This window comes from Netta rufina, assembly GCF_964035555.1.
Source record: "Netta rufina genome assembly, chromosome: Z".
In the NCBI taxonomy this organism is placed as follows: domain Eukaryota; kingdom Metazoa; phylum Chordata; class Aves; order Anseriformes; family Anatidae; genus Netta; species Netta rufina.
In genome coordinates this window covers 30,749,887-30,775,305 of record NC_140126.1, presented here as the reverse complement: position 1 = coordinate 30,775,305, position 25,419 = coordinate 30,749,887, and the positions used below count along the sequence as shown (strand labels likewise).

The window sequence follows — 25,419 nt, the reverse complement described above, 5'->3', positions numbered from 1 at the left end:
CTCTCTTTATTGAGTATATTTTGTTTTGATAAGTCCTTCTGAGAGCTGCCGTTTCTGTTCAACTGCCAGGGCTGGCTGGAATGTTCTGAAAGCAGTGTTTATACTTCACAGATGTTGCTTGTAACTGCTAGTGAGGAAGGTAGAGGGTAGAAGGGAGCTTGTGGCTTGGGCTTAAATCCAAAACCACTTCCTCAGAGGGGGAAATACTAAGAGTCAGAGGAATTCTGCCAGCGTTGTTCGAAGGAGCTGATATTCAAGAGTGAGAATGCTATCCACAAAGTAATGGAATTTAAAAGAGTAATTCTGACTTTACCTCGTCAATTACCGTGTCCTTGACTTTCAGTTTTAGCTTTTGTTTTTTTCTGCTCGTGTTTTCAGGAATTGGTAGCTGGCTCTTGCTCATTTAGGATTGACAGCTCTTTTAAATCAGTGTTTCTTGACAGGAGCCTTGCAAGTTATGTTTAAGCAAAATCTTGCTCTTTCGCATTGCAGTAGTTTTATTATCAGTATAGCATTAGAACTTGAAAGTTTGATAATGAAAATATAATTTAAATTGATATGCTTGAAAATTAAAGAAATAGATAAATTTCGATATTTTTGTAGATTCCCATTAAGGATTCCTTAGGCTGATGTTTTCATTGGTAACTTACAGGTGGCAGAACACCTCTCAGTGTAGTTACTCGGTAATTCAGAAAGTAATTTTTGTTTCAATTGCCATGTTTTTCTATTGAAGTCCCATCCATCTGTTAGCACTTCTATCAAAGAAACTCTTCAAGAGAGCAGTCAGGATTCTGCTGGGGGAAGTGAAGAAAAATCAGGAGCCAAAAGGAGAAAGTCTTCTCTCCTAAAAGTAAGTGATAGAATTTGTGTTTTGTTTTACTATCAACCTTTCAAGTCAAACCTTGTTGTCAAATTTTTATTTAAATACTTGAACTGTACTTTCCTGTCATAACTACTTCACATTTGGTTATTATTAGGCTTAATATATGTATTAGTATTTCCTAGGTACATTAAATTCAAAATGATTGCCAACATGTAACTTTAAGATTACCTTCTTCTCTTTGAAGACTTGGTAATATCATTGTCTGGTACAACTGTCTATTCATTTACAATATTTTCCCCTGAAAAGCCTAAGAGAACTAAGAAGAGAACTAAGAAAAGCTGAAGAGAAGTTAAGTTCTTTTGGGACTGAAAGAGTTTTTCAGTGTATTTGCCTGAACAGACGAGTCAGTTTGAATTACACCACACGCTGCGATGGGAACAGATAGAAAAGGCAATATATAAGGGATAAAAAGATAGTTGTATCAGTTGAATTCAGGGTCAGGGAAGTGCCTTGTGAGTAATTGGTAATTTATTCAGACAAGGTTTAGCTTCTTTGCCTTGTCAATGTGTGCATACATTGAAATTTTCTGAAACAAATTATATTCTTAAATATATTGTATTCATACTTACAAAATGCATTTCTGTCTGAAATACCATTTTTTCAAGCCTCTTGCTGCTGTACAGTCTGTATTTTAAGAGGGGAATCTTTCTAGCTTACTGCTTACTTAATGATAACAGAGTGTAGCACATCACTTTGAACTTTCTCTATTCTTGAATGTTTTGTTTTGTTCGCGTCTTTTATTTTCCATACAGTGTAGAAGAGTTGTTGTCATCTCCTTTTTCCTTGAAAGAGACTAGAATCATAAAATGACAAAAAATGTGATGCAGTTGATATTGATAAGTTTATGGCATCTCATTTATTTTTAAGTCACTTCTGGAAATTAATACACTACAGAACAATCAGTGCCCTTAAAACAAGTGTCTAACTCTTGAATAGACTTGCCTCAATTGTGTTAGATTTCCTGTTGATTATTTGTCAAGCTTTAGTGTAGTTTTACTGTAGGCGTAGGTGGCTGTCCTTTAGCACTGAAACTGAAGATTTTCCAGTGTACTTAATACATAGTGAATATACCTCCTGGAGGATTGTCTAGGAGCTCTAAGCTTGTTTTTCAAGAGGAAAAAAGACTTTCAATTTAAAAATAGGTGTCAAAAGTTGTTGTGTTGAGTTGGAAACTGTGGAGGCATTTGAGTTATTTCTCCCAACTTGTTGCTGCTTTGAGTGTTCGTAATTTTGTACCAGCACATTTGGAAGGTCCGTCTAATTTGGGTTCTGTCAAGTGTACTTCAGGAACACTTTTCAATATGTAATTTCCTCATAGAATTTGTAAACCAGTTGTTATTCCTCTTTGTTGCCTATGAACAATGTTGATAAAAGCATTTTTCTCCCAGCATTTGCTACTGCGAAGGGAAAACTTTATTTTTTTTTTTTGTACTGGACCAGTTCATCAGTTTGCTTCATTGTCAATGTATGCAGCAAACACCTTGTGTGAGTGGAGATGTCAATGTCATCATGTTTCCACTGAGAAGTGCTTCCTGGCTGTCCTGACCTAGCTCTCTGAAAGAAAAATACAAAGACCATACGTAGCCCTTTGAACACCAAAATGGAATGGAATGTCTTTAAGGGATAGATTTATGTAATGAGTCTCAATCATTTTACCAGTTTAAGACAACATCTGTAGCAGATTTAGTCCTTTGCTATTGATATTGATGTAGTTATAATATGCTTCTAACCCTTGTACTCTGACTTCTTGTGATTTTAATGTACAGTGATTATTCTTAAAGTTGCACTCTGAAAAAAGTGAACAAAAACACAACAAAGCCTTCTGTTATATAATATGGCTGTAAGTGATTATCAGCATTATGTGACAGCCCCCTGCCTGTGATACTTCGTTCAATTTTGAAATTTTAAGACCTGTAGCTACTATTAAAGGGAATTTCATAATAGGTGCTTGAAAGTTGGGCAAAGCAATAGCATTAGAGTTGAGAAGATGAAAAGAAATTTAAAAGAAGAAAAAAAATGCGCATACCTAGACAACAAGAAAAATGTTGATTATCTCCAAGTAATTTATTACAAACTTGATGTTCAAATCTACTTGCTTGTCTAAAATGAAAATTAGTATTTTAAGGTGTAAAAAAAGAAGAAAAATGCACAGGTTAGGTGACACCATTTATCACTAATTACTGTCTCACATGATTAAACAACTTGTTTGTGGTCTACATGAAGTCTTTGTTTAATAGTGATAGTCTTTGATAGATGTCTGTGACTGTAATCCATCTGTATGCCTGAGCTGATTCAGTTGAATCTTGAATATTGGCATGAACATTTAGAAATACTCACATAAAGATGATGCAGTGAAAAAGTAGTTACATTATCATAAACACAAAACGGTCTTGAATTTCCATCATAATACATAGTTATCAGAATACATCAATCTGCAATATGTTTGAAAGTGGTCCTGCCTTATACTTCCAAAGTGTACGTAAGAAAGAAGCGTGTATACAGGGAGACTGAAAAGAGAAAAGCAGCATGATGGTTATTAGCATGTGCTCATTTAACTTTTGTTTCTTCAAAGCACTTTTCCATTGACTCTCTGTTGTTTCTGTTTGCAGTTGCCCACTAAGAGGGATAACAGCTTAAGTACAATAATGGAAGAAGAGGAAAAAGAGATGAATACTTTGAAGGAAGATGATGTACCTTCTGAAAGAAACAATAAAGAAGTATGTGAAAACTCATCTCTTCCTGCATAGTAAAGAACATATTAATGTTATGTCAGTTAATTAAAATTTATTTTTATGTACTGGGAAGCTACATACAGTTACTGCTAGTGTGACAGTCTCAGAACTGCAGTTTAAGCTGTAAAACTTCATATGTGTTGACGCAGATTAAAACTTCTCATGGAAATTAACAGGAATTTAAGCTTTTGGCAGAGAGCAAACTTTAATCTGGCTTGTCTGAGTTCAATTAAAAATCAGGGGAACAGTGTGTTTTTATCACTTCATAAGATTTCTTTCTTCTGTTAAAACTCAGCATCATTTTCAATTTACACAGGATGTGGTGAAAACAGGTGATGCGTCTATTCCTAAAGCTGCTAGAAGAGGAAGAAAAAGAAAGGTAACAGTATGGTTAATTATTTATGTTTGGATGTGATAATACTGGTATCACTTTTTTTGTGACAGATTATGAGTAAGTTGCTTGACTTTTGTTTTGTTTTCACTCTCCCATCCCTTCCAAATAGCTGGAAGACTTCCAGGAATGGCAGTTTTCTCATGAATGTTTTAAAAGCCATAATTCTGTTTGAACTCAGCGCAGAGTAGGGAGTTTCCCTTTTTTTCCCAAATAGTCCAGTGTAAATAAGAAAAACTAACATAAATTATTTTGTCTCGAAGCTCTGAAAAAAATGTTTAATATCATCTTCACATTGAACCAACACCTGAAATACTTCCCACTTTTGTGAGGTTGTGCTTTTGCACTTTCTTCTACCTGGGAAAAATTGGTGTTCTTATGAAAGAAGCAGTTCCAGCTGCTAGCTTAGTGTACTCCACCATCAGCATTCATGTGGTCACATAGCAAGCTAGATCAGGGCACTGATCCAAATAAAAAATAGATTAAAGTGAGGCAAAGTTTTAATTTTAATTTGAAACTATTTCCTGATTTTTAACATGATACATTAGTGCTGACAGCAGGGATGAGTGCAAAGGTGTACTTGTGAACCTTAGTGTGTTTGCCATAGGTAGGTAGCATACTAAGTATCATTTGCTTCATGAAAAAGAAAGATAGCCATTTATATATTCTTATAAAAACAATTAAAATAATTGAAAGAGTACTTTATTAAAAAATCTTAAACATAAATCTAAAATAATATTCAATGAAGGCAAGTCTGAAACAGCAAGGAATTGACAGTATATCTGTGAGTGTGCATATATTTGATATCGGCTTCTAAATGGGAGAGAAGCCTTTCAGGTGACATTAAAACAGAGATCTCATTCTGTACTTTTTCATAATGCACCCAAATCTTACGGCTGTGGTGTCTTTTGATTTGTTTGGCATTGTTGTTTTCTTAGTGTCATAACACATTTCAGGCCCCGGATGGTTTCTTCTGTCACACTTAGCAGCTTCAGTTTTGTGTTTGGCACGTGCTGCTTGTTGTAGGTGGTTTAACCAGAAATTGGCATTACTGCAGACCATTGCTGAGTCACCGAATGGGTGAGCTGGGAAGGGACATCTGCAGGCCATCTAGTCCAACCCTCTGCTCAAGCAGGGCCTCCTAGAGCAGGTTGCCCAGGGCAATGTCCAGGTGGCTTTTGAAGATTTCCACTCCCTCACCCACTGGAAAGAACTGCTTCTTGATGATGGAACTTCTTGTGCTTCAGTTTGTGTCTGTTGCCTCCTGTGTTGCCACGGGACATTGTTGAAAAGAACCTGGCTCCATCTTTGCACTCTCCCTTCAGATATTTATACACAGTGATAAGATCCACTCCAAGGCTCCTTTCTCAGTGGAGATGTGCTCCAGTCCCTTGATCATCTTAGTGGCCCTCCATTGGACTCTTTTCAGTACGTCCATGTGTCTCTTGTACTGGGGAGCCCAGAACTGGACACAGTATTCCAGGTGCAGCTTCACCAATGCAGAGTAGAGCTGAAGGATTTCCTCTCTCAATGCAGCCCAGAATACCTTTAGCATTCTCAGTAGCGAGGGCACACATCTGACTCATGTTCAACCTGGTGTCTACCTGGACTCCAGGGTCCTTCTCTACCCAGCTGCTTTCCATCTGGGTGGCCCCCAGTGTGGTTGTTCCTACCCAGGTTCAGGACTCTGCACTTCTCATTGTTCAACTTCATGAGGTTTGTTGTCAGCCCACCTCTCCAGCCTGTCCAGGTCCCTCTGGATGGCTGGTTACTTCAGCCTCCTCACAGTCTGGTCTCGTATGTGAACTTACAGAGGATGCACTCTACTCCATCTCTCAGTTTATTAATGAATATGTTAAACAAAAATGGACAATGTTGACCCCTTGGGTAGTCTGCTCCTTACAGGCCTACAACTAGATTTTGTACCACTAACCCATTACATTCTGGGTCCAGCTGTTCAGCTGATTTTCAATCTATCTCACTGCCTGCTAAGTCTTCAACATACATGTACTGCTTTTCATTCTTCAGAAGCTTCTGTCATGCAGGACAGTGTAAGAGGCCTTACTGAAGTCTAGGAAAACAGTATCTGCTGTTCTCTGTCACCCCCATCCTTCAGGCTGGTGATTTCATTATACAAGTGTAACCAGTTTGGTCAGGCATGACTTACTTCTGGTGAATCCTGAGTACTACTGATGATTTTTTCCTTCATGTGTCTGGAAATGGCTTCCAGGATTAGCTATTCCATCACCTTCCCAAGGAAGGAGCAGAGGTTTTATGGGTCCTGCAGCTTGCCCTTTTTGAAGATTGGACTGATGTTTGCTTTCCTCCAGGCTTCAGGCACTTCTGGTTGCCATGACCAAGCAAAGACTGTAGATTGGCCTTGCAATCACATCTGCCAGCTCCCTCAGCACTCATGGGTGTATCCCATCAGGATTCACTGTGGACTGGTGAATGTCTAGTTTGCTGAAGTATTCCATGACCTGCTTCTCTTCCACCAGAGGTACATCTTCCTTGCTCCAGTCTTTCAGCCTGTCCTCTGGAATCTGGGATTCCTGAAGGCCAGTCCTGCTGGGAAAGACTGTGCTCTTTGGCACCTGGGCCTTTTTGTTGTCCTGAGTAACCAGGCCTTTTGTTTCCTTCAGCACAGGGGCTATGTTTTCCCTAGTCTTCCTTTTGTCACTGAGTACTTACCAAAGCCCTTCTTGTTGTATCTGGCCAGAAACAATTCCATTTGGGCTTTAGGTTTCCTAACTTGGTCCTTGACTGCTCAGACAGTATCTCTACCTTTCTCTTAGGTCATCTGTCCTTGCTTCCTCCCTCTGTAGGCTTCCTTTTTCTGCTGGAGTTGGGCCAGGAGGGCCACCTCGCATTTTTGCCTGACTTCCTCTTTGTTGGGATGCATTGCTCCTGAGCTTGAATAGTTATTCCAAGGGATGTGGTGCATGTTCACAGATCAGAAAAGTGTTGTCTATGCAGTTACATGGCTTTGAATGCATTCCTTATATGCCTTTGAAAGAAACAAGGTGTTCTCTCATCTTGGAATTGTTTAAAAAAATCAGTTGTTTTTCTGTCTTACTTAAACAATCTGTCTATGTGAGATGTACCTCTACTTCAGCCTTGATCTAAGTATGTCTCATTGTCGTGGTTCCGCTCGAGTGGGCAGCCGAGCTCCACCACAGCCGCTCTCTCACTCCCCCTCCTCAAAGAGGAATGGGGAGAAAATATGTGAAAAGGGCTCAAGGATTGAGATAAGGACGACAAAATCACGCAATAATTATTGTAACGGGCAAAACAGACTCGGCATAAGGAGATAGTAAGATTTATTGCCTACAACTAACAAGCGAGAGAAGTGAGAAAACAAAGGAAAAAAAAAAAACAAAAGCACCTTCCCCCCCCATCCACCCTCTTCCACCTCCTCCCCCCGAGCGGCGCAGGGGAACGGGGAATGGGGGTTATGGTCAGTCTACAGCACTTCTTCTCTGCCGCTCCTTCTCGGTCACTCTCGTCCCCTGTGCTGTGGGGTCCCACCCACGGGATGCAGTCCTTGATGAACTGATCCGGCGTGGGCTTCCCACAGGCAGCAGCTCTTCCAGAACTGCTCCAGATATGGGTCCATACCACGGGGTCCATCCCTCAGGAGAAAACTGCTCCAACCTGGCTCCCCTACGGGCAGCAGCTCCTGCCAGGTCACCTGCTCCTGCGTGGGCTCCTCTCCACGGGCTACAGGTCCGGCCCGGAATCTGCTCCGGCAGGGGTCTTCCACAGGCGGCAGCCTCCGTCGGTGCAGGGCCACCTGCTCCACCGTGGTCTCCTCCACGGGCTGCAGCGTGGAGCCCTGCTCCACCGTGGTACTCCATGGGCTGCAGGGGGACATCCTGCTTCACCATGGTCCTCACCACAGGCCACAGGGGACTTCTGCTCCGGCGCCTGGAGCACCTCTCCCCCTCCCTCTACTCTGACCTTGGTGCAAGGCTGTTCTCTCGCTCCCGGCTGCTGTGTGGCGCAGCGTTTTTTCCCTGTCTTAAATATGCTCTCACAGAGGCGAAAAACAACATCGCTTATTGGCTCGGATCTGGAAAACAATGGGGCCCTTCCCAAACATGGGGCAGCTTCTAGATCTTTCTCACAGAAACCACCCCTATGGCTCCGGCCTACCAAAACCTTGCCACGTAAACCCACTACACTCATTCTTTCTAAATAGCTCATTATTACTTGTTTCTAAAGACAATATGAAGATAAATGTGTTTGTAACTAACTTTTCTGTTTCTGCAAGCTGATGCTTCTGTATCCACTACACGAAATTCTGTGAATATTTTCTCAAGCTGGAATTTTTCTATGTTCTTTTTATGGAATGTTTCTGTGGGGAGATGCATATCATTTTTCTTTTTCATAGATTTCTCTCTCTCTTTACAACCCAGCCCCTCTAAGATGACTGTATGGATGAAGTTTATTATATCTGGTTAGTGCAGCTCATCAATTTTTCCATTGTGGATAATTAGCTACAGAGCAGGTGTTTTTCTGAGTAGCTCCATCTACTGACCAGATGCTGTGATACTGCTAGGGAAGATGATGGTATCTAAGAATATTTCTGTATGGGCAAAAAGTGAACTTACCTGCTTAAAACTTGGTTTTGACATGCTGTTACGGTGATATTAAGGATTCTTGTAAATCATTCTTTTATTTCCTTGTACCAAGATAGTTTTATTTTTCTGAAGATGAATGATGAATAGCTGAAATTATTTGAAACATTACTGTATGAGGTAATCATGGTATGGAGCACATAAAACAAGTGATGTCTTTTTAAGATTTACTGTTACTAAATTTGATTTTTTTCACATATAGAAACAATACAGTAGTATGATATATTAATAATATATAATAGTATAGTAATGCTAACATTTAAAACTGTTGTTTGAAGAAGCAACAGTTGGTGCAGTTTTTCACTTGGGTAATGCATTCCTTAAATTAGGCTGAAAAACAAGCTGAAGCTGAGGAACCAGCAGTAGTGGCAACAGCAGCGGTTGCAGCAGCAACTCCTGTGACAGTGTCTCCAAAAGTAAGCCCCAAAAGAGGAAGACCAGCAGGTAACCTTAAAAAAGGATTTTTTTTTTTTTCTGTTACAGAAATACCTTTGTATAATTAGAGAGGTTTTACTGCCTCTTTCCACCTAAACTACCGCAAAGTAATTTCTTACACTAAGGACAGTGCTTGATAATAGATTGTTATGAGAAAATATCTCATATCTCAAACTGGAGCCTCTAGGACATAAATGGATTTAAATTGTTAGCATTAATGCTCAGTCCTCTGAATAAGTCTCATTGTTTCGGGTGGTACAAGTGTCCCCTTCAGAAAAGCGTTCTTCATAGAACACTGCTAAACTATAGACTATGCAATAAGATTTCTTTGTGCACTGTTGCTCTGCAAAGGTTTAAAAACGTACAGAATACCATAGAATAGTTAAATTGTTGTTAGAACATCCTTAAAGCATGAGTAAGAGAGCTGTGGGGAGATGGTGCCTGTAGATGGAGTTCAGAGAACAATAAAAACAAGCAAAGAGTAGGAGAGACTCATTTAAAAATATTTAAAACAATAGAATGATCTGTGTAGATTGACAGACAAGTGAAGTGAAAGTACAACTACTTTATTTAAAAATATATAATTTGAAACGCTGCAAATCCAGTAGTGCTTGTTTTTTTTGAAGGTAGCAATGATGCGATTTGTTGGAAGCTTCATGGTAAGCTTGCAGATATTCTTGAATTGGTTATTAACTACTTCACTAGCAAACAGTTCTTGGAGCAGTTAAGTACATTGTATGACCATACAGTTTGGGAAACAGATAGTTAATACTTTATACTCATCTGTATTGTCTGCTGACAATATGAAAATAACTTAGAGAAAGTGCAACCAGTTAACTAGACAAAGTTGCTTTTGCCTTGGAAGCTGCAAGGAAATTAAATCTACAGTGTCCTCCACAATTTCATTATATTTACTAAATGTACATTTGTCATATGTGCTTTTGTCTTTAAAATGTATTTTGTTTCCACTAACTACTGTGTGTAAGAGCAGGAAAGGATCTGTATGAGATGCTTTTGCCCTTTACATAAAATACCGTTTTGTAAGATGTACTATGCAGCATTTTCTAGTGCCAATATAATGCATGCATCTCTTGCTTAACAGTGCTCTACACTAATACCAACAGAAAGTTAAACACTATTACGTCACCTGATACCACAGTGAACATGTGGTGAGACAAGCACATTCTGCAAAGCTGTAAATGCAGTGCACTGAGTGTTTTTGTTTGACAGAGTTTCATGGGTTTAAATGCCAAGAAGGCAGATATACTGTCTTGCAACAATATGGCAAATGTGAGGAAATGCCAAGTTTTTCTATATACCTTGGTATGGTGGTAGAACTTAAGTGGTTTGCTACCAAGTTAAGGAAGCTCCATGGTGTACCGAAAGCTACTGGCACTAAACAGGCTCCATGTAAATGTGGACACTAAATGACTTCTTTACACTTGTTTCTGATTCTCTGATTTCAGGCTTGTTTATATCAGTTATGCAACATTTAAAACAAATTGTAATTGCACAGAGTGCAGAAAATATGAGAGAATTGGTAGTTTGAGCCTGTGGTTAGCAAATAACCGAAGTATGAAATAGCACTAATATTTCAAAGAGATCTTGATTAAAGGCTGGTACTCACTTAACACTTGAATTTTGTATAAAAACAGTTATTTTGGTTTAAGTGTAACGTCTCTTGAGTAAGAATCTTTCCTCAGAGACAAGGAATTAGATGGTAGCTGTGGACTAACCTGTTATTTCTGTATTAAAACTAGCTTCTGAAGTGAAGAGTCCAAAACCAAGAGGGAGACCCAAGTTGGTGAAAACCCCTTGTATTTCCGAGAGTGACCTGTGAGTTATTTGTTTATTGTATGTGAAGACTTCATATTTAGTTCCTGATTGTTTTTTTCCCCTCTACTGTTCAATATGAGTTACTGGTTTTTTTGATGTTGTTTATGATTCTATATTAACTCTTGAGTTACTATTATATAGTATTATGTATGAATACTATTACATAACTCAAGGTATACAATTGTATAAATCAAGACAGAAGATCTTAACCTTCCTGATTTGTAAAGTCTGTGCAAAAATGTTATTAACTTAGTAACTGCATGCTGTGTGAAAAGATACTTGATAAGAGGAAGGCAAGATCATACAAAAGGAAAATGTCAATTTGTTACATTTTGTTTCAAAATTGTCTTCTGATGGTATGACCGAATTCCAACACTATCAGCAACCTAAATTTTATACTTACCTTCCATTGTCCTTGTGCCATGCCTCAAGTTTTTCTTATAACTGAAAGAAAGTTCAGCATTAGCATAATTTTCAGTAGGTTAGCAAATGCACAGTTTTGGTATATGTACGCCTTAAATAATTATAACATAAGAATTACTTTAGTGTTTGCACTCTGGAATAGTCTTTGGTCCTGCAGATACATATGCATGTGGAGAATTTCTGAGCGTTAACTTCTTGACTTTACATCTATGCATGCACAATACATTTGCTTCATTAAGGCCTCTGTACTATTAATAATTATTATCTTCATTTATTATTATTTGTATTCAATAATAACATTCTTTTTTTACCTTAGGTAATGGACAATAATTCTAGAAAAAGACCGTACATTTTTTCAGTCATTAGATGAACTGAGAGTTCATTAATTTCATAATTTTTAAGATTCTGTATTTTCAAAAAAACACACCTTCCTGAATTGAGGGAATTCACATGCTTTAAGTTCACTGTTACTAATGATGATGCCTAAGTACTGTTCATGTTTCAGTGTTACTGAGGAGGAGAAAGCAAAGAAAAAAGGACCAGAAGAAAAGTCTAAAAAACAAGGGAAGAAGGATGAAGAAGGTCAGAAGGAAGAGGAGAAACCAAAGAAGGAATTTGACAAAAAAGAAGGAAAAAAAGAGGCTGAACCAAAAAGGAAGAATGCTACAAAAATCATTTTTACATCAACTTCTGATTCTGAAGATGATGGAGAAGAGCAAGAGTGTGACAAGGTATAATTTCGCTGTACTGATCTATTTATTATAAAGGAAAGTAGTATCACTGAAGATACTTTTTTTTTTTTTTCCGGATTGAAAGGGACCTTGGAGTTCATCTAACTCCAGCCCCCCTGCCTTAGGCAGGGATATCACCCACTAGATCAGGTTGGCCAAGGCCCCATCCAGCCTGGCCTTGAACACCTCCAGGGACAGGGCATTAACTGAAGTTTATGCCAGATCTCAATGTTGGAACCTTGTGGTTGGCTAATACAGAGATGCAGAATAAAAGTTGCAGAATATTATTCTGTCAAATAGTTCTTTCAGAATTTTTTTCAGTTGCTTTTTTTTTGTTGTTACAGCTATTGTATTTGCTTTATTTTGATTGTTTTGTTTGTTTGGGTCTTTTTTGCTTGAATGCTTCTAAGAGAATATTTGGCTTGAAATAAGCTTTTGAAAGACATAAGGCTTTCCCAATCATTTGCAATTTCTTCGTTTTTGTGGTGGTCAGAATATTTTCTTCCAATTGGAAAAGGAAGAAAGGGGAGAAGGACTAAAAAAATCAGAGTTTATCATCATATGGAAGTCTTGTATTTAGTTGCAGGGAAAGCCAACTGTTGTCAGGTTGTTCCATGAACCAGAGTTGCTTCAGAGACATAGTGTGGGTAGGTTCACCTGTTTGAGAAAAGGATTCAATCATCTTGCTTTACAGTAACTTAAAGATTTCTTTTCTCTTTCCAATCCTAAAATCCCAAATTAAACCAGAAGAAAAAAGGAGGAAGAAGCTTGCAGGGAGCTCATAGAAGAAACATTATGAGAGGCCAACAGGAGAGAGAGGTGACAGAACGAAAGCGTAAGCAAGAGGAGCAGACAGACTGTGAACCGTGAGTATTGTCTAACATGCAGTGTCTACAAATCATAGGAGCACTTTGAAACTAGCAGGAGAAGACAGTATATGAAAAAATGCCAAGCTGGTTTGTACCGTGTTCTATTTTTCTCTCCACCACCCCCCTTCTTTTTGTCTATTTTACATTCTTTTTAAGGGGAGAGTAAAAAGCTCCTTTAAATCAGTATGTACTATTATGGGAGGATGAGAAGAACTGAACCTAGAAATGAAGTGATATCAGTCTTCCAGTGAGTTGGAATTTCTAGCAGAGAACAGATCATGGAGTGTGTTTAGAAGTATCCTTAGACTATGCATTTGAGAATGGAAATGATATTCTGGACAGCCTTGTATTTTACTTTATCTTGAAGGCATTTTATTGAGACTGGTAGGACCTATTAATCCATGGTAACGGATATTTTTGGTCAGGTTGTGGAATGCATAGGGTTTCCTAGAAAACATTTCTGTCTGGCAGCTGGAACTGTCAGATGGAACAACTTAAAAAATAAGAAATACTCTGGCAGTGCAAGGGCAGTTGACTGATACCAAGAGCAGTCCACGTTCAGAAAATAAGTTATCACAAATGAATCAAGCATAAGACTCTGGAGAGAAGAGCCCCCCAAAAACCTGGGGGGCCAATAGGAAAAAAATTTACTCCTTCTCAAGAGCTATTCTGCAAATGGGTGTAAAAGCCACCACCACCACAAGGACATGATGTTCCCATCTCCACAGTTGATGGGAGGGCAGAAGAAAGGGAGAATAAGAAGGAGGATAATGGTCCCCCTCGTTTTTAACTGAAACTCTACTTTTTTCACATCCATTAACAACGTTGTAGTTTGTCTGGGGTTTTTATCCTCTACCCCTTTCTTCTCTTCTCTGTCACTCCTTCTCTGGAAAGCTAGCACAGTTATTCTGCCTGCCAGTAGCAAACCTAAGTGTTTCCAACTCCAGAGATAACAAATTGTCATTAGAATTTTTGCAGCTTTTAATATATAACTGTTTAAATCTGACATACACTGACTGATCTCTGCAGTTAAGTGTCATATATTGATTTGGTTATAGTAATCAGATTTCCTCTACTTTTAACTGGCTTTTGTATTGTATTCTCTTGAAGGTATATAGAGCTTTGTTTCAGGAAGATAAGGGAGGAATAGTTAATGAATGTATAATGAATTTCATTGTAGCTGATTATTAATGGCACAAGACTTCAAGTTACTTTATTAGTACGCCAAATGTAGGCTGATCCTGTTTTTTGGTTATCTTCCTCATCAGTTTACAGCCAAGAAAATGTGGATTAACTACTTCATTAATATTTACATAAATGTACTAATAGTGCTTTGTATGAAATTTGAGGAAATCTTAGTGTTTAAAGGGCATGAACCTGTGCTACCAGTTGAGGTAAAATAGCCTTATGTACTTGAAAATTGTTGTCTGTAATTGGATGGAGTATGGAAGGACCGTGGAAGATGACAGACATGAAAGCCTGAATGTTTTATGGATGCGTATTACTAAATACTTAGTCATGACATGCTGAAATATGATTCTATCAATCTGCCTATAAACCTATAGTGTTTGGGTTGGAAGAGGCCTTAAGGAATACCCAGTTCCACCCCTCTGCCATGGGCAGGGACACCTCCCACCAGACCAGGCTGCCCAAAGCCCCATCCAGCCTGGCCTTGAGCACCTCCAGGGATGGGGCAGCCACAGCTTCTCTGGGCAACCTGTGCCAGGGCCTCACTACCCTGAGTGAAAAACTTCCTCCTTATGTCTAAACCTACCTGCTTTTAGTTTAAAGCCATTCCCCCTTGTCTTACCACTCCACTCCCTGCCTGCCAGAGTCCCTCTCCTGCCCCCATTAGGTACTGGAAGGGTGTGGCAATGTCTCCCCATAGTCTTCTCTTCTCCAGGCTGAGCAGCCCCAGCTTCTACAGCCTTCGTAGGAGAGGTGCTCCAGCCCTCTGAACATCCTCATGGCAGTCCTCTGTACTCATACTTCCGATATCCTTCTTGCGCTGGGGGCCCCAGAGCTGAACGCAGGGCTCCAGGTGGGGTCTCATGAGAGCAGAGCAGAGAGGGACACTCACCTCCCTCGCCCTGCTGGCCATGGTCCTTTTGGTGCAGCCCAGGATACGGCTGGCTTTCTGGGCTGCATGCGCACATTGCTGGCTCATACTGAGCTTCTCATCAAACAGACCCCAGCTTCTTCTCATCAGGGCTGATTATAATTATAAAATAAGGTTTTGAAACCCCTCTATAAGACAAGAATGAGGAATTGTAAAACGTTTTAATGATCTTCTCTGAAAAAAGTTAATCTGGTTTGAAAGGTTTTTGCTTGTCTTCCTCTTCTAAGACAGATGAAGGTATTTTTTTTTTGTCTTGTTTTCTTGAGTTCCAGCTTTACTTTTAGAAAGGCAATTAGAGGCAGGAGATTTTGGTTAAATCATAATTACCTTAATCATAATTCATAATTATCTTAATCATAAATCATAATTTGGTTAAATCATAATTTTCTTTAGTAGTATTTATGTCCAGGAGATTTAAGTTATCATTGATACGTTACAGGTCAGTTGTAGGATAAATATGATGTAATAACCAGATAAGGAGTGAAATCACATACTAACTGATTATTATCTTTCCATAACTTATCTTTCCATAACTCCCTATGGTAACGTTAAATAGTAGTATTGCTCTTTTTTTCAGTTCACTTTTTTTGTCATCGTAAAGCATTTTTTCCCTACAAAATTAACTTTGTACAATGCCATTTTTCAAATTTGCACATGCAATCAAAACAGAGTATAGTTCACAAATGTGACTTGTCTTTATAAACCTGTAATTTTCTTTTCTGGGGGAAAACAGTCTGTCAGTGTGTGATTTATCAGCAGTATCACAGCTAAGTAAATAACTTTTATTTATTTTTTTTCAGTCTGTGAAAACCAGGGCTTAGTTCATTGTAGTTTTTGCATGCTAATGTTTTATAGAAATAGTATGTCAAAACATGACATCTCATCTAAAAACTAGAGGAAAAAAAGACTGAAAAACAGATTTTACAATTTTGTAAATACACTTTAATGTTTTTAATAGGCAGAGTAAAGAAGAAGGCAAAAAAACAGAAGTTAAGAAGATGGAGAAAAAAAGAGGTTAGTTTAAAGAAGCTGACAGAATATTTTGGGTCACCCTAAACTTTGAACAGAATTAACTGCCTGGATAAGATAATCTACTGTGAAGGGTGGTGTTGGGATCTTAGTCCAAGTTGTTTGATCCATGACTGCGTCCTTCTGTGAAACGGGACATTCTTGTGCTTATGTGTTTGTTCTTCTGTGTTCCTTCTTCAGTGCATTATAACAGTTCTCTGCTATTCTTGTTTTACTGTCATTCAAGACTTTAAACCTTTTCTGATGATCCCTTCTGATGGTGAAAAAGAAACAAAAGTTTCTATTTTTTGAATCAAATCATTCTAGTTTTCCCTTTCTTTTTTTCCTTTGTCTCATAACACAAGATAATCTGGGGGACCTCTTGAAAGTATTTAGATATTACCTTTTACTGAGCAAGAGGCTTCACTAAGGAAGAGGCTTGTTCTTCCTAAGCAAGAGGCTTAGATTCAGATTATTGTGGTCTTGCCTACTAACCCAGAGTTGCAAACTGACCTTCACAGGGATAAGTAATTCCTTTTTTAGTACTCCTATCTTTAAGAGCAATCCAAACCACTGGCTGTTATTTGTAATATAGTAAAGATCCACTGGCATGGACTGCAAGAAAATCCACTGCTGGCAGGGGAAAATAATTTATCCAAACCCATCCAAGATGACTAGACTTAAATTCTGTTTGTGTGCAGTATTCTTTATGTTCAATTTACTGAAAACAAAACAATTAATATCCAGGTGTCCTGTCACTTACGGTTTTCCAAGTTTGTAGCTGTTAGTATTTATTGAAACTTCTCTTTTAACGTAGTTGTGAAGCAGGTGGTGACAGGTAGATACTGAAACTGAAAAAATATTTTCAGCTTAAAATTCCTAAGGAGAAAACTTTACAGGTTGCTAATACTGTCCAGTTTAAACAAAGTGTGTACTTCACTTCAGGTCATAACCCCTGTGGCATGCTTGAGTGTGCTTGAAAGGTTATCTGAATTGGGCTGCCTGTCCATTTTTTTCTTTGTGTTCAGATTTGTGTAATGGTTTCTACAAAACTGAACCTCATGTGATTACCAAATATTAATACATAGTATTTTTAATCTTCAGAAACATCAATGGATTCCAGGCTTCAAAGAATACATGCAGAAATTAAGAACTCCCTAAAAATTGATAATTTTGTAAGTATATGTGTCTTTTGTAGAATTACAGCAAGAAATACATACATTTGTTTTTAATTAATATTCTGAGAAGGAAAAGATTTTTTTTTTCATTTTGAAGGGTAATGATAATGTTTAAATGGGGTTACTATAGACATTAAAATATTGATGTCAGCAGGTAAAATTGGTTTTGCTTAAACATACTTCAGAATAAATTACCTATCAGAAACATTCAAATGAGATGAGCCTTACAGGAACATGAGAAGGAAGCAATGAGTTGGGTAGTGGCAGAATATCTGCTGTAAGGGATGGAGACCTCTATCTGCTGTCTCAGCTCATTGTTGAAGAAGGCTTGCTGCCTTCTGAGGGCTCAAATTCTTAACACTGCTGACAGGTGGCTGAGGCTTGTGTGGCCTTCAGGCTTTTTATTAACTGCAGCTGTTTTTCCAGTGATACAGTCAGGGGAGACCTGCAAAGTACTGAATATGACTCTGTGGCTCTGAGAGTGATGTTCAGATGCGCTGTGGACCTGGGTGGTGGTCTCAATCTTCCCAATGAGAGGAAAGGGCTTGTGAAGGAATGGATGGATCCTGTGGGTCAACAATTGTTGACCGTTGTGGGTCAACAGTTGAACTGATGTGAGCAACAGGATTTGACTTCCAGATGATGGAAACTCTGAGGATCAAGGACTGCAAGGAGACAACAGGATCCACCTGACCAACTGGGTAAAGGTATCACTGACAAGAAGCTGGTCAACCTGGTTAAATAGCTTTAAACCAAGAGCAACAGTGAATGAAAAAGTGAGGAAATGGCGGACCAGGATGGCATGCAGGGTGATAAGAACAGAAGTAACCTTGTTATCAACAAAACAGGGCTGAAGTGGAGTCACTACAAGTGCATGCACAAAAATGAGGAACTGCCGACAGCACAGCATTACAAGGAAATCTCCCAGCCTTTCTAAAAGCACAACCGGGTGCCTCTCTGAACTGCATGTACACCAATGCACACTTCGTGGGAAATTGGACAGAGAAATTAGACATCTATTTGCAATTGCAGATCTGTGGTGTCACAGGGATCATAGATTTGGTAGAACAGTTCATGGAAGGTTGATACGGATGGGTGCTTCCATCCTTTAGGAAGGACAGGTGCCATGTAGGCAAGGCAAGAAATAACTATATGAGAGACCCGTGGGAGTCCTTGGATCTTTGCATTGGGACAGATTGTTACCCAACTGAGAACTTACAGTCAGGATTAGCAGGCAGATAGACAACGGTGATATTGATGAGAACATCTGCTGCAGATCACCCAATGAGGAAGAGGTAGATCGTCTTAAGGCAGATGAGAGACACTTTCGATTCAAATGTTCTGGTCCTAGGCGGACCACCCTGCTATCTGCTGGAGGACAGCATGGAGATTACACAACAATCCAGGAAGTTCCTGGAGTGCGAGAAATTTATAACAGATGATCACGGAGCTGACAAGAGAAGACCTCCTGTTGGACCTGATTCTTAGGAAAGAGCTGGTCAGGGATAGTAAAGGCAGGGGCAATCTTGGCTGCAGTGACTGTGAGATGGTAAGAGTTCAGGACCCTAGGAAGAGGGAGCAGGAGAAAAGTGATCACAGCTTTGGACACAGGAGAGCAGACTTGGACCTTTAAAGGGACCTGCTTGGAAGAATCCCTTGGGAGATAATTCTGGAGAGGAAAGGGGGAACAGGAGATCTGGTTTGCCTGAATTACCTTCTTAAGATTGGTTCATCTTGACATGAAGGAACATAAGCAAATATGTCAGCAGGTCTGCATGGATGAACAAGAAGCTCCTGACTAAATTTGGACATGAGAAGCAAGCACACAGGAAGTGGGAACAGATTGGTGACCTGGGAGGAATAAGCAGACGCTGTCCAAACATGGATGGATGAACTTTGAGGAAAACCAAAACCCACCTAGAATTCTTCAAATAAGAGTAATGGAGCAAGTATCTTACAACACTGGGAAGAACATTGGTTATAGAGCTACAGCAAGGATACCTAGCTTATCATAATTACATGTATTAATTATTAAAAGAAAAAAATAAATACTAATTTCTATTGAGAACAGGAGCTACAGCTTTATTCAAGATGTAAAATACTATTGTGACCTGTGCTGGAGACTAACCTTAGTTCTAAATAGAAAGTAAAAGTAAGAGAAGCTGAAGGTAACGGAATTGAGAACTAAGTATTATAGAAGGAAGAATTTAACACGATGGTTCTGGGACATGGACCAGAAAATCACAATTGATTCTGGGTGCCCTCCACAAAGTGTCACTCACCAAAGTTTTAACTGAAAGCTCTACACGAATACAGTTCTGTGTATCAGACATAGCTGCTTAATTTGTTTAGCTGCCTTCTCAGTGGCAGGTCACATGGAAAAAAATGTATATCGAAAAGGCTGAGTATTTGCAGAACAGCTGTAGGTAACGAACTACTAGAACTGTGAGAGCAGCAGAAAGCTTGGGTTGGTATAATGAAGGTATGAAGTTGTTTCTTGGTTTTTGTTTTTTATTTTATGTCATTCAAATAACGTGTACCTCTTGGTATGTGTTTGTATGGATTGTATAGATTGTTATAAAATGAAGTACATCATCAAATTAAGGACATTTTAGGAATGTATCATTAAGTGTGGAAATGAATTCAATATGGCTATTTAAGGAGTATTAACATTTAAGTGAAGTCATCAAACTAACTTCTTGTTTATCTACAGGATGTGAACAGGTGTATTGAGGCTCTTGATGAGCTTGCATCCCTTCAAATCACAATGCAACAAGCTCAGAAACATACAGAGATGATTCTAACTCTCAAGAAGGTGAGATCAGCAATGTTATTCAAAATACTGTGTTCTTAATTTTACATGGGTGTTATTTATCCCTTCGGAGAGTGAGAATACTAAGATATTTCATGTTAACTTAAGAATTTCATCTACCATTTGATGAAATTACATAGGTATTTACATGCAGAATTGGAACCGCCTATTTTATCACTTCAATTTCAGATACGGAAATTCAAAGTTAGCCAAGTTATCGTGGAGAAATCTACTATGCTTTATAACAAGTTCAAGACCATGTTTCTGGTTGGGGAAGGAGACTCTGTTCTTTCCCAAGTTCTAAATAAATCACTTGCTGAGCAGAAGCAGCACGAGGAAGCCAATAAAACCAAAGAACAGTGGAAGAAAGGAAGTAACAAAAAAATGGAAAAAGAAAAGGACCAAACAGGTAAATCATTGCGGTTTTAATTTCTTGTAATATAGAAGACTTAGTCTCCACCCACTTCTGAGCCAGCTTCCAGAAACGCTTGATGTATGAATTCGACTAATCTATACCTTCACATACCATTTATATACCATTTATACCTTCGCATATCTGAAATAGTCAAGGATAATGCTCCTGTAACTAAGTTTAAAATGCATTGGTAAAACTTATGACTGTTTTCCACGGTTATTTTGCCTTTACTATGTGAGTGTAAGGGCTTTTGCAATAAATTAATTCAGCATTTTTTACTTAGTAAATCTTTTAGCTCCATTACTTTGTGGGGAAAAAAAAAACATTAAGCTTTAGATAGAATGACATCCTACTTCCATTCTTCAAGGAGCTTTTTGGTGCCTACATTGTTTTTGGTTTCCACCTTGCTTTTTACCAGCCTCTTCCTATGTCATGCATGCTACTATATGTAGCAGCAGCTTTTAACCACTTACATACTACTTAGTAGCATAGTTCAGTCTAATAATAAAGAAGTAGTTGTCATGAAGGCAGAAGCAGCCTTTATGCCTTAGCATAAAGCAGTACTATTCCAGATTAATTCTAAGTGCTTATAAAAGTATTAGACAACATTGAAAGCCTCCTGTGGCAAGGAGGCTCTTCAGTAACTTAAAAAAGGAGTGAAATGCAGTAAAGAGTCTTATTTGTGTTTTGAAATAGGACAAAATGAGAGAGACATTGGGAAGCTGGGTTACAACGAAATTTAAATCCTTGACAGAGTTCTACCCATTCATTAAAATTATGTAGGTTCTTGATGCCCACAAGTATTGGAAAAAAGCTGAATTTAATTTGAACTTGAATCCTGGGAGCAAAACTATGTAATCAAAAATGAAACTTTTATCACTTGGATCTGGAAAAAAGCAAGTAACTGTAACTGAGGTGACTGAGGATGCCAAGGATTCAGAATAACTGTAGTTGTATTTGCAACTACTAAGGAAGAAAGATGACCTTGAAATCCTGCCGTTTATTGCAAGAGAAGTATGTCTGATGTAGTGGGGGCTCCACACAGATCTCTCCCCAGCCCCGTGACAGGCACAGGGCGGTGGGCTGACCTTGGCTGACGGCTGGGTGCCCACCACACAGCTCTCATTCCCTTTTCTCAGCAAGACAGGAGGTGAAAGTAAGAGGAGATGAGGTTTGTGGGTTGAGGTATGGATAGCAAGATTGCTCATCAGTTGTGTCATGTGTAAAACTGATTCAACTTGAGGATTATTCTACTCTGTTCTAATAGGGAAAAAAATACTGGAAACAAAAGCAAAATGAAAAAATGGGGCATCTACAGCTCCTCTGGACAACCTGTTCCAGTGCCTCACCACCCAAATAGCAAAGAATTTCCACCTTGTATCTAAGCTAAATCTACCCTCTTCAAAGTTTAAAACCATTCCCCCTTGTCCCATCACTGCACACACTGACAAAGAGCCCCTTCCCAGCTCTTCTGTAGTCCCCTTTAGGTACTGGAAGGATGCTGTAAGGTTTCTCCCTGTAGCCTTCTCTTCAGGCTGAACAACTCAAACTCCATCAGCCTTTGTAGGAGAGGTGCTCTCCAGCCCTCTGATCATCCTCATGGCCCTCCTCTGGACTCACTCCAACAGGACCATGTCCTTCTTGTGTCAGGGGCCTGTTGTGGTTTAACCCCGGCAGGCAGCTCAGCCCCACACAGCCGCTCGCTCACTGTCCCCAGGTGGGATGGGGGAGAGAATCAGAGAGGTGAAAGTGCGAGAACTCGTGGGCTGAGGTAAGGACAGCTCACCAAACAAAGCAAAAGCCGCGTATGCAAGCAAAGCCAAACCAGGAATCCATTCGCCACTTCCCACAGCAGGCAAGTGTTCAGCCACTTCCAGGAAAGCAGGGCTCAGCACGTGGAATGGCTTCTTGGGAAGACAAATGCCATCACTCTGAATGTCCCCCCCTCCTCTTCTCCTCTCTTACCCCAGCTGTTGTTGCTGAGCATGACACCACATGGGTGTGGGACACCTCTGGCCAGCCTGGGCCAGCTGTCCTGGCTGTGTCCCCTCCTGGAGCACCCCCAGGCTCCTCACTGGCAGGACAGCATGAGGAGCTGGAAAGGCCTTGGCTCTGTGTGAGCACTGCTCTGCAGCAACTAAAAACACACGTGGGTTAGCACACCTATTTTCATCAAAAATCCAAATCATAGCTTAATACAAACTTCTGTGAAAAAAAATCAACTCTGTCCCAGCCAAAGCCACGTGTCAGGGACCCAGAGCTGAACACAGGATGCCAGGTGGGGTCTCTTGAACTGGCCATCTGGCTTAGAGTGGTAAACAGAATTCATAATCAAGTGATTCATGCTCAGAATGCATACACACTCGTGCATGCTCAGTCTCTTACTGCTCAGGATATAGGTATGCATTAGTCCTATTATTTGTAGCCCGGCAAAAACAAGAGGAACCTGAAATCTTGAGAAATGTTTTAATTTCCCATCATGAAAATTACGGGATGAGGCTCAGTACATTGAATTTTCAGAAGTTAAAACACTATCAGTTCTTGCTTTTTGTGTTATTTCAGCTGCTAAGCATCAAGATGATGGGAAAACATATTGTTGGAGCTAACATTATTTGTAACATTATTTGGGGTTTCTTATAGCACGTTTTTTTTTGCCTACTGTACTTTTTTTTTCTTCACCCGCCCTTTCATTGTAAAGGTTCAAAAGTTCTGAATGGAGGGTCTGAAACTCAAGACACCACCCAATCACAACACAATGGAGACAACACTGATGAAAACAAAGACAAGCCAGAAGTTGGGAGTAAGAAAAAGTGAGTTAGTAACTTTAATGAATTAAAGATTTGTTTTGTTACAGTAAAGTGATATAAACAGAACATGAATAGACTGAAGTTACTTAATCGTGTTGAGTTACTGTTTTCTTTACAGGTGTCTTTTTTCTCAACTTCAGAGAATAATTCAGAGAATAATAATGGCATACTTTTTTTTTTTTTTTTAAGATTTTAAATGAGCATTTTAAAAATAATTTCCACTACAGCAGTGAAGGAAGTAAAAATTAAAAAAAAAAGATGTCTTTTTAGGAGAAAAACAGCATGTAGGGAGGTAGGGCAAAGTACATGCTTTCCACTGTATTTTACACTACTTAAAGCAAATGATGTCTGAACCAAATTTTACAGAAACTAATAGGATTTGTCAAGTTTTTTTTTTGTTTGTTTTTTTTGAAAATCAATTTATCCTGATCAATAGCCAAACTACTTCAACTAGTGTTCTGTAATTATAATTCTGGTATCGCCCAAATGCAGATTAACTGCAGACTAGAACTTACACCTGTGAAATTTTAGAACTCTATAAAATGTGATGGTATATAATAATGCCAGAGGTCGATGCATTTATGTTTTCCAAACATGCATATGAATGCTTAAAGGTAGTATTTAAACCTTGGTCTTGCTGAAAATGCAATTTTGTAAAAATAAATAAAAAATAATAAAAACGTAAGCAATGAATCTCTTGTAGAACATGAGGAATATGTAACAGAATTTAGTGAAAAATGAGGGAAGGGTCTAAAATTATCCTTGAGCAAAACTGGTTGGTTGGAATACCAATTTGTTTTTTTTCTGAGCAGTTCTGCTCTTGTGTTGAGTGATTCTTTATGTCCAGCAGTATGTATTACTTCAAGCTTTCCTTTCATTACCATCTTCATACAGTCCAGGAGGACTGTATGCCAGAGTTGCATGGCATTCTTTTGGCTGCATAACAAATTAAAGATATGAGGGTGTGTATATTAACCATTATTTACAGTAGGGGAAGCTTAAAAAAAAAAAAACAAAACACCTTAAGATGACTATGAATTTGATTTTTGCTGGGAGGTAGCCTTAGAATTACCGCTTTCTTACTATTGAACTTTCAGAAATGACACTTGGGCATTTTCAGCCAGTGGTGAGGATGCCAGACCCTCATCTGCCTTCAACAAGTATGTTAAGGGAGCATAATTAAGGCATGAGTGTAGATTACCAGCATGAGTTACAGAGCATAGCACATTCCTTAAACGGGAGATGTGGTGAAAACACAGTACAGTACTAATAAAGTGCAACACCCGAGCAACTTGAAATCCACAGCAAAGGAGATCAGCATTAAATATATTGGTCTAAGTATTTAAAAATAAACAACTGGTTGACTAAGGCATCATTTTTCATGGCCTGCTCCTTTCTTCTTTTCTGCATAACCTAACACAAATTTTCCAGTGGGAAAAAGAAAACCTCAGTCAAATTTCCCTTTATATTTACTATTAAAAGAAAAAGTTTAAGAACATTTGGGTGCATGCATGACACTGTAGTGGACATTGGTGAAAAGAAACCTAAGGTGGATGCTCCAGATACATAAATGACATGCCTACAACAGGCAGATGAATATAAACAGTCTCAAATAAGCCACTTTTAGGCAATGTAATTTATATTTTTAACATTTCAATAATTGTGATTGTGTGTGTAAAACTTGTAAATATATAGTCCATGAAGGAACTGGGTGGGAGTGTCATCTTATGCTAATAAACATTTATCTTTTTATGTGTTTGTGGTGTTTGGTGTGGCCTTGAACTCTACACTCTCCAGCACTTTTTCTGACCTAGCTAAACAAGGAAATCAGCTCCACGCCATATAAAACCTTGTACAGCTGTTTGGGAGCAGTTTCTCTGGACTTAGCATCCATTCATAAGAGGTTTTGCAAGTTGTTTTATATTCATTGCTTGCTAACAGATATAAGTAAAGTAATCTATCCACATACCTGTTTAAATTCAAGCAAGCTACAGACTGATGTCTCTCCATCACGTAAAATTCCTTACAGTCAGTATTTTTTTAATATATATATTTATATATTTATTTCTGGTGCTCTGGTTTTTGCAAGCGAGCAATTGGTAAGCAAAATGACTGTGAAAAAATCATGAATGTTAAAAAC

At 38.9% G+C, this 25,419-nt stretch overlaps 1 protein-coding gene across 4 annotated transcripts in view; it reads left to right on the top strand.

Annotated features, from left to right (window-relative positions):
* Positions 1–25,419, top strand: part of PSIP1 (PC4 and SRSF1 interacting protein 1) — a 37,681-nt gene that overhangs the window by 10,793 nt on the left and 1,469 nt on the right. For 3 of the 4 annotated variants that reach the window (XM_084305466.1, XM_084305467.1, XM_084305465.1), the window contains 12 exons: positions 734–850; positions 3,493–3,600; positions 3,932–3,994; positions 8,976–9,090; positions 10,842–10,917; positions 11,846–12,071; positions 12,819–12,937; positions 16,018–16,073; positions 17,172–17,242; positions 19,959–20,060; positions 20,247–20,466; positions 23,171–23,282. In XM_084305466.1, coding sequence (XP_084161592.1) covers positions 734–850; positions 3,493–3,600; positions 3,932–3,994; positions 8,976–9,090; positions 10,842–10,917; positions 11,846–12,071; positions 12,819–12,937; positions 16,018–16,073; positions 17,172–17,242; positions 19,959–20,060; positions 20,247–20,466; positions 23,171–23,282 — 1,385 coding nt within the window. The remainder of the gene's footprint in view (positions 1–733; positions 851–3,492; positions 3,601–3,931; positions 3,995–8,975; positions 9,091–10,841; positions 10,918–11,845; positions 12,072–12,818; positions 12,938–16,017; positions 16,074–17,171; positions 17,243–19,958; positions 20,061–20,246; positions 20,467–23,170; positions 23,283–25,419) is intronic. The other variant, XM_084305468.1, reaches the window with a different exon arrangement.